Consider the following 10,051-nt stretch of genomic DNA (forward strand, 5'->3'; position numbering starts at 1 on the left):
TCAAAGCATTCTTGACATATGCCTGTCAAGCATCCGCTTAAAGACCTCCCAAGAAGGAGACTCCACCACACTCCTTGGCAGCAAATCCCACTGCCGAACAGCTCTGACTGTCAGGGTGTTCTTCCTAATCATAGAATCCTAGAGTTGGAAGAGACCCCGAGGGCCATCCAGTCCAACCCCCTGCCAAGCAGGAAGCACCATCAAAGCATTCTTGACATATGCCTGTCAAGCATCCGCTTAAAGACCTCCAAAGAAGGAGACTCCACCACACTCCTTGGCAGCAAATCCCACTGCCGAACAGCTCTTACTGTCAGGATGTTCTTCCTAAGGTTGAGGTGGAATCTTCAAAGCAACAGGAGTCCTGTTGCTTAAACCAAGGTATATGAGAGCTGCCTGCAAGGTATTCATAAGAGGGACAGACAGTGGCACTTTGCGTGTGCTCAGAGGCTACTCCCCTTGCTCAGTGAAACACAATAGGATCCAGCCCCAGGGGATCCACATTCAGTCCTGCTTCCTTTCTGGGTGTGCATTTGGCAAGCCTTTAACTATGGCCTCCCTAAATTAAATTCATAGAATCATAGAATCCTAGAGTTGGAAGAGACCCCAAGGGCCATCCAGTCCAACCGCCTGCCAAGCAGGAAACACCATCAAAGCATTCTTGACATGTGCCTGTCAAGCATCTGCTTAAAGACCTCCCAAGAAGGAGACTCCACCACACTCCTTGGCAGCAAATCCCACTGCCGAACAGCTCTTACTGTCAGGAAGTTCTTCCTAATCATAGAATCCTAGAGTTGGAAGAGACCCCGAGGGCCATCCAGTCCAACCCCCTGCCAAGCAGGAAACACCATCCAAGCATTCTTGACATATGCCTGTCAAGCCTCTGCTTAAAGACCTCCCAAGAAGGAGACTCCACCACACTCCTTGGTAGCAAATCCCACTGCCGAACAGCTCTTACTGTCAGGAAGTTCTTCCTAATCATAGAATCCTAGAGTTGGAAGAGACCCCGAGGGCCATCCAGTCCAACCCCCTGCCAAGCAGGAAACACCATCCAAGCATTCTTGACATGTGGCTGTCAAGCCTCTGCTTAAAGACCTCCCAAGAAGGAGACTCCACCACACTCCTCGGCAGCAAATCCCACTGCCGAACAGCTCTGACTGTCAGGAAGTTCTTCCTAATCATAGAATCCTAGAGTTGGAAGAGACCCCGAGGGCCATCCAGTCCAACCCCCTGCCAAGCAGGAAACACCATCCAAGCATTCTTGACATGTGGCTGTCAAGCCTCTGCTTAAAGACCTCCCAAGAAGGAGACTCCACCACACTCCTCGGCAGCAAATCCCACTGCCGAACAGCTCTGACTGTCAGGAAGTTCTTCCTAATCATAGAATCCTAGAGTTGGAAGAGACCCCGAGGGCCATCCAGTCCAACCCCCTGCCAAGCAGGAAACACCATCAAAGCATTCTTGACCTATGCCTGTCAAGCCTCTGCTTAAAGACCTCCCAAGAAGGAGACTCCACCACACTCCTTGGCAGCAAATCCCACTGCCAAACAGCTCTTACTGCCAATTAGCTTCCAGGCCCAATTCGAAGGTTTGGACCTATAAAGCTTAAAGATCTCCAAAGAAGGAGACTCCACCACACTCCTCGGCAGCAAATCCCACTGCCGAACAGCTCTTACTGTCAGGAAGTTCTTCCTAATGTTGAGGTGGAATCTTCTTTCTTGAAGTTTGAATCCATTGCTCCGTGTCCGCTTCTCTGGAGCAGCAGAAAACAACCTTTCACCCTCTTCTATATGACATTTGAACATGGCTATCATATCACCCCCTTCACCTTCTCTTCTCCAGGCTAAACATACCCAGCTCCCTAAGCCGTTCCTCATAAGGCATCGTTTCCAGGCCTTTGACCATTTGGGTTGCCCTCTTCTGGACACGTCCAAGGACAAGTTTGGGCCGGCCGGTCTTCAGTCTTGGTTTTATCCATGGCCGGGAATCGGGCAGGACAGTTCCAATTACACATAAAGCGCTTTGGTCCTTTTAAGGGAGAAAGAGGGTCGACTGAAGAAGGGTTAGGTGAACGGAGGAAAAGCAAAGTGCGGATATAATTAATGGAGTTGGTTTGGGTCCTAGCCCCCGAGCAGGAAAAAAGAAGCTTGCTCCACTCTCCCATGAGAAAACCCTTCCGGGACCTGAAGAGGGCTTGTCCGTCTGTGAAGACAGAAAACACCACAAAGGGCCCCCCCTTTCCTTGTACAATTGCTTCTTTTCTTTTCTTTATTTTTTTACAGTAATTTTTCCTTCGTTTTCACATAACAGATATATCACCGGTTTTTACATTTTCAACAAAGTTGTAACACTTTTTAACATACAAATAAAATAAAACGGATAACGTACAAAGAGACTTCCACACCTACTTTTGCTGTGTTTTTTTTTTTAAGGATCAATTTCTGTTTTCTGCAGTTTGTTCCTCTTTATTGTTAGACTAGTTTCCTTTCTATTTTGTTTTTTTTTTTATGTTCCATTTTATAAAAATACGTTTGTTCGTCGCTGATTTTCTTTCATTGTATATACATTGTAATTTGTCTTTTTCCTAAAATGAAGCCAATAAAGAGTTTTTATTTCCAACTATGAGGTGTCTTTATTTGTCAATATTTTCAATTCCCAATTTTTCCCAACTTTTCCCCATTCTTTCTCCTACAACTTGCTACCCTACTGTCTCAATCTAGATGTCAATTCCGCAATTCCCATATACGCCATCATTCTCCTACGCCAGTCCTGTATCGTCGGAACTTAACCCTAACCCTAACCCTAACCTTAGCACAAGTGTGGAAGCAAGATCATAGAATCATAGAATCATAGAGTTGGATGAGACCCTGAGGGCCATCCAGTCCAACCCCCTGCCAAGCAGGAAACACCATCCAAGCATTCTTGACATATGGCTGTCAAGCCTCCGCTTAAAGACCTCCAAAGAAGGAGACTCCGCCACACTCCTTGGCAGCAAATTCCACTGCCGAACAGCTCTTACTGTCAGGAAGTTCTTCCTAATGTTGAGGTGGAATCTTCTTTCTTGAAGTTTGAATCCTATTGATGCAGCCCAGAATTGCATTGGCTTTTTGAGCTGCTGCATCACACTGCTGACTCATTTCAAGTTGGTGGTCTACCAGGACTCCTAGATCCTTTTCACATGTACTGCTCTCAAGCCAGGTGTCCCCCATCCTGTATTTGTGACTTTCATTTTTTTTTTTTTGCCCTTACATTTCTCCTCGTTCAAATTCATCTTGTTTGCTTTGGCCCAGTTGTCTAATCTGTTCAGGTCATTTGGAAGTGCGATCCTGCCCTCTGGGGTATTGGCCACCCCTCCCAATTTGGTGCCGCCTGCCAACTTGCTCAGGATGCCCTCAAGCCCACCATCCAAGTCATTGATCAAGATGTTGATGAAGACTGGGCCCAAGACAGAACCCTGTGGCACCATCCTGTATCGTTGGAACTTAACCCTAGCCCTGGCACAAGTGTGGAAGCAAGATCAAGTTCCTACAATTGGCTTCTTTCAAATGAGCGGCGCAAAGAGATCTCTTACCTGGAAATTTGTTGACCTGGCCCGAGTAGATGGCATTATCGTGAAACGAGACCCCGTGCCAGTAAATGTCGCAGGGTATGCGGCGGCCAAATGGAAACTGGAGCAAAGAGATAAGAGACAAACACCTTTGAAGCGAATGCTACACGCAAGTAAGAAGCGATTGAGATATGCAATTCGATCGCCTGCGTTGACATGGGAGAAAGTCCCATTGGGCAGAGGAGGATTTACTTCCGAGCAGGCAGTTAACAGGATTGGTGGGCACATCGCCCCTTCTCTGTGATCTGGAAGATGCTTTCATCCTCTGACTCCCTGCGCCCGATTCCTCAAAAGGGAGCAGCACTGGACTCAGTTCTCATGGAAGAATCATAGAGTTGGAAGAGACCCCAAGGGTCATCCAGTCCAACCCCCCTGCCAAGCAGGAAACACCATCAAAGCATTCTTGACGTATGGCTGTCAAGCCTCTGCTTAAAGACCTCCAAGGAAGGAGACTCCACCACACTCCTTGGTAGCAAATTCCACTGCCGAACACCTCTTACTGTCAGGAAGTTCATAGAATCATAGAATCATAGAGTTGGAAGAGACCACAAGGGCCATCCAGTCCAACCCCCTGCCAAGCAGGAAACACCATCAAAGCATTCTTGACAGATGCCTGTCAAGACCTCCAAGGAAGGAGACTCCACCACACTTCCTTGGCAGCAAATCCCACTGCTGAACAGCTCTTACTGTCAGGAAGTTCTTCCTAATCATAGAATCCTAGAGTCGGAAGAGACCACAAGGGCCATCCAGTCCAACCCCCCTGCCAAGCAGGAAACACCATCAAAGCATTCTTGACATATGGCTGTCAAGCCTCTGCTTAAAGACCTCCAAAGAAGGAGACTCCACCACACTCCTTGGCAGCAAATCCCACTGCCGAACGGCTCTGACTGTCAGGAAGTTCTTCCTAATCATAGAATCATAGAGTCGGAAGAGACCACAAGGGTTCTTCCTAAGGTTGAGGTGGAATCTTCAAAGCAACAGGAGGCCTGTTGCTTAAACCAAGGTATATGAGAGCTGCCTGCAGATATTCATAAGAGGAAGAGTGGCACTTTGCGTGTGCTCAGAGGCTACTCCCCTTGCTCAGTGAAACACAATAGGATCCAGCCCCAGGGGATCCACATTCAGTCCTGCTTCCTTTCTGGGTGTGCATTTGGCAAGCCTTTAACTATGGCCTCCCTAAATTAAATTCATAGAATCATAGAATCACAGAGTTGGAAGAGACCCCAAGGGCCATCCAGTCCAACCCCCTGCCAAGCAGGAAACACCATCAAAGCATTCTTGACATGTGCCTGTCAAGCCTCTGCTTAAAGACCTCCAAGGAAGGAGACTCCACCACACTCCTTGGCAGCAAATCCCACTGCCGAACAGCTCTTACTGTCAGGAAGTTCTTCCTAATCATAGAATCCTAGAGTCGGAAGAGACCACAAGGGCCATCCAGTCCAACCCCCTGCCAAGCAGGAAACACCATCAAAGCATTCTTGACAGATGCCTGTCAAGACCTCCAAGGAAGGAGACTCCACCACACTTCCTTGGCAGCTAATCCCACTGCCGAACAGCTCTTACTGTCAGGAAGTTCTTCCTAATCATAGAATCCTAGAGTTGGAAGAGACCACAAGGGCCATCCAGTCCAACCCCCTGCCAAGCAGGAAACACCATCCAAGCATTCTTGACATATGCCTGTCAAGCCTCTGCTTAAAGACCTCCAAAGAAGGAGACTCCACCACACTCCTTGGCAGCAAATTCCACTGCCGAACAGCTCTTACTGTCAGGAAGTTCTTCCTAATGTTTAGGTGGAATTTTCTTTCTTGTAGTTTGAATGATATGGAACAATTAATCAAACGGGGTACTAAACAAGTAAACATAAACAATAAACAATAAAACACCACTCATGTCTTGCTTCAAAACATCACATTATACTTAATTACTTAGGTATATAAATTGTATAAATTGTACTAAATTGTACTGAGAATAAATCAGTCCAATTCCTATGTTTTCATCACTCGTAGCGAGGCCAAATTTCATTCTGTAGGAGCAGGGTCTCAATATTCACCGATTTGTCCCCAATTTGAAACTGGACTAGGTTTATACCATACGCCTGATATAAGATCGAGGGAGGAAACATTTTCCCCAAAAAGTTTTTTTTTATGACCCACCCTAATGCACCTTTGCCCGATTTACAAGGTTCCAGAATTCAGCTTTTCTCATTGCAGAGTTGAAATTTGGTGCCGGGTTGTCCTTTTTTTTGAAAAATAAATAAATCATGGGATGGAGGAAGCCAGCAGCAACTGCGTTGATGACCACATGGAAAGCCAACGTTGGTGACTGACCACACAGCTCCCATCCTCCCTGACCGCTGGCTATGCTGGCTTGGGGAGGCGGGGCTGGGACTAGAATCCGACAACACATTGGCTGTTCCTGGGCAGATTCTGCCAACCTGTCGCAATCCGAAACACCGGGAAGGCACCCATTTGGAGAAGGCTGTACTGGGGAGGCCCACATTCAAACCCCCCCACTGCTACCCCAACCAGAAGCTCACCAAGTGAAGTTGGGCCAACTCAACTGGGCCGTTGCGAGGACACAGAACATAAGAAGGAGGCCTGCTGGATGAGGCCAGGGGGCCCGTCGAGTCCAGCGTTCCTGTTCGCACAGTGGCCAACCAGAGCTTCACTGGACGCCCCCTGAATTCCGGTATTACGGACATCCAGTGAAGCCGAGTGCTTGAAGATGGAATAGACCAAAATAAAAATTATCGCAGAAAGACATGCACAGAATCATAGAATCATCGAATCCTAGAGTTGGAAGAGACCCCAAGGGCCATCCAGTCCAACCCCCTGCCAAGCAGGAAACTCCATCAAAGCATTCTTGACATACGTCTGTCAAGCCTCTGCTTAAAGACCTCCAAAGGAGGAGACTCCACCACACTCCTTGGCAGCAAATCCCACTGCCGAACAGCTCTTACTGTCAGGAAGTTCTTCCTAATGTTTAGGTGGAATTTTCTTTCTTGTAGTTTGAATCCGTTGCTCCGTGTCCGCTTCTCTGGAGCAGCAGAAAACAATGAGGTGGATTCTGATTTGGAGCATGAAGATAACAATGATGATGGGACGATACAGCACAAAATGGGACGATACAGCACTGGGACGATACAGCACAAAATGAAGCACACCACAAGGGAAAAGTTGATATTGCTTTACAAAAAGAGAAGCGGAGTACCCCTCCTTTGAGGAGGGAGCGACAGGAACCAAGGGAATTACAGATTTCCCACAAGGAGAAGGACATGAACAACTTAAGAAGGGGAGAAACTCAGGGGGGGCCTCATGGATATCTGGGGGGCAAAACACTGGACAAAGGGGGTGGGGTGAAGGAAGAATGGGAGTGTAATTATTAGGACGGATTATCAAGATCAAATTAGGATTGTCGACTACGGAACTTGCTGGATTGGAGGGAGGTAGCCGGAATTTGGGGAAGAAAGGTTATATTGGAATTTCATAGAATCATAGAATCCTAGAGTTGGAAGAGACCACAAGGGCCATCCAGTCCAACCCCCTGCCAAGCAGGAAACACCATCAAAGCATTCCTGACAGATGGCTGTCAAGCCTCTGCTTAAAGACCTCCAAAGAAGGAGACTCCACCACACTCCTTGGCAGCAAATTCCACTGCCGAACAGCTCTTACTGTCAGGAAGTTCTTCCTAATGTTTAGGTGGAATCTTCTTTATTGTAGCTTGAATCCATTGCTCCGTGTCCGCTTCTCTGGAGCAGCAGAAAACAACCTTTCTTCCTCCTCTAGAATCATAGGGTTGGAAGAGACGACAAGGGCCATCCAGTCCAACCCCCTGCCAAGCAGGAAACACCATCAAAGCAGTCTTTTTTTTAAAATAATTTTTTATTAGTTTTACAGATTACAAAAAAGATATATATAAGAGGCTTACATAGACAGATTTTCCACCTTCTTTCCACCCCCCTCCCATGGGCCCTCCCCTGCCACAGGAGAATCCCATGCAGGCGGGTAGTTGAAGATGGTCCATTTTGTAGTTGAGTTTATGTCCCCCCCTCCCCCACCCCACCCCCCAGAGTCCCCTCCTGCCACCAGAGAGCTCCAGGGGCAGAAAGGAGGGAGACAACCACCCAGCTATCCAGAAAGAAAAAAAACTATGCTAAAAAAAAAAAGAAAAAATTTCAGAAAAAATGATAAAAAAGACAGAAAACAATAATAAAAACAATCTTTTCCAAATTTACATTAATAAACCATATTTTGTGGGCTTCCCCTACCTCCCCCCTTTCCCGGTTTTCATCCCTTTACAGTGGAACCTCGGTTTATGAACACCTCGGTTTATGAATTTTCGGTTTATGAACGCCGTGGACCCATCTGGAACGGATTAATTCACTTTCTATTACTTTTAATGGGAAAGTTCGCTTCAGTTTATGAACGCTTCAGTTTATGTACTATCCTCTTTAACAGTTTCCTTATCTATAAACTACTTGCTTTTCCTCTTCATCAAATTTTTAAACTTAGCTAATACCATTTTCACTAAATCTCTTAATCCCTATAATTCATAATCCAATTCTCTTCCCTTGCCTAATTTTTCCCCCTCAATAGACTTCTTAAATTTTTTTAAATCCCTAGACTTCTTTTATTTTAACTTTCCCCATAATCAACTCTTGCACTCTAACAAATCCCAATATAACCTTTCTTCCCCAAATTCCGGCTACCTCCCTCCAATCCAGCAAGTTCCGTAGTCGACAATCCTAATTTGATCTTGATAATCCGTCCTAATAATTACACTCCCATTCTTCCTTCACCCCACCCCCTTTTTCCAGTGTTTTGCCCCCCGGATATCCATGAGCCCCCCCCTGAGTTTCTCCCCTTCTTAAGTTGTTCATGTCCTTCTCCTTGTGGGAAATCTGTAATTCCCTTGGTTCCTGTCGCTCCCTCCTCAAAGGAGGGGTACTCCGCTTCCCTTTTTGTAAAGCAATATCAACTTTTTCCTTGTGGTTTGCTTCATTTTGTGTTGTGTCGTCCCAGTCATCATCATTGTTATCTTCATGCTCCAAATCAGAATCCACCTCATTGTTTGCTGCTGCTCCAGAGAAGCGGACGCGGAGCAACGGATTCAAACTACAAGAAAGAAAATTCCACCTCAACATTAGGAAGAACTTCCTGACAGTAAGAGCTGTTCGGCAGTGGGATTTGCTGCCAAGGAGTGTGGTGGAGTCTCCTTCTTGGGAGGTCTTTAAGCAGAGGCTTGACAGCCATCTGTCAGGAGTGCTTTGATGGTGTTTCCTGCTCGGCAGGGGGTTGGACTGGATGGCCCTTGGGGTCTCTTCCAACTCTATGATTCTATGATTCTATGATTCATTGTCAAAATCATCCAGATTGCTGTCGCTGTCATTGTCACTATCTTCCTCTTCCATTTCCATTTCAATATCTTCATCATCCGAAAAATCATATTCGGCAATCACCATCTGAAATTGCTGCTTTAATTCTTGCTGTTGAATCTCGTCTCGGCATAGATTCAACAGCAAGAACTAGGGAGCTGGTATGTTTAGCCTGGAGAAGAGAAGGTGAAGGGGTGATATGATAACCATGTTCAAATATATAAAAGGATGTCATATAAAGGAGGGAGAAAGGTTGTTTTCTGCTGCTCCAGAGAAGCGGACACGGAGCAACGGATTCAAACTACAAGAAAGAAAATTCCACCTCAACATTAGGAAGAACTTCCTGACAGTCAGAGCTGTTCGGCAGTGGAATTTGCTGCCAAGGAGTGTGGTGGAGTCTCCTGCTTTGGAGGTCAAGGAAGTGGGAGTGCTGGGAGTTGGCTAGCAGAGGCTACTAGCCATGAGGGCTGAGCTCTGCCTCCGACCGAAACATTAGGAAGAACTTCCTGACAGTCAGAGCTGTTCGGCAGTGGGATTTGCTGCCAAGGAGTGTGGCAGCACTTTGGAGGTCTTCAAGCAGAGGCTTGACAGGCATATGTCAAGAGTGCTTTGATGGTGTTTCCTGCTCGGCAGGGGGTTGGACTGGATGGCCCCTTGGGGTCTCTTCCAACTCTAGGATTCTATGATTCTAATAGTATAACCACCTAAACATTAGAAAGAACTTCCAGACAGTAAGAGCTGTTCGGCAGTGGAATATGCTGCCAAGGAGTGTGGTGGAGTCTCCTTCTTTGGAGGTCTTTAAGCAGAGGCTTGACAGCCATCTGTCAGGAATGCTTTGGTGGTGTTTCCTGCTTGGCAGGGGGTTGGACTGGATGGCCCTTGGGTTCTCTTCCAACTCTATGATTCTATGATTCTATAGTCCTATTTTTAGTTCCCACATGGCTGTCAAAACAATCCGCTGGAACTCAGGATCCGTCTTGTCAAGGTCACTCCTTATCGTGTGGGGTGGGAAATGGTCGCTGCTGATTTCCCCAGTCTCAGCAAAGTAGTTGCATTGTCCAATTCCAAATTCA

General features: G+C 46.7%; 1 protein-coding gene across 5 annotated transcripts in view; it reads right to left on the bottom strand.

The window, feature by feature from the left end:
• TTLL11 (tubulin tyrosine ligase like 11) overlaps positions 1-10,051 on the bottom strand; it is an 80,372-nt gene that overhangs the window by 59,628 nt on the left and 10,693 nt on the right. For 2 of the 5 annotated variants that reach the window (XM_088665390.1, XM_088665391.1), the window contains exon 2: positions 3,569-3,665. The exons of 2 other annotated variants lie outside the window; for them this stretch is intronic. In XM_088665390.1, the coding sequence (XP_088521516.1) occupies positions 3,569-3,665 (97 nt within the window). Of the gene's footprint in view, positions 1-3,568; positions 3,666-6,140; positions 6,262-10,051 lie in introns of those variants that run through there. One more of the 5 variants, XM_088665393.1, reaches the window with a different exon arrangement.

This window comes from Zootoca vivipara, chromosome Z2, assembly GCF_965207765.1.
Source record: "Zootoca vivipara chromosome Z2, rZooViv2.hap1.1, whole genome shotgun sequence".
NCBI classification, from domain to species: Eukaryota; Metazoa; Chordata; class Lepidosauria; order Squamata; family Lacertidae; genus Zootoca; species Zootoca vivipara.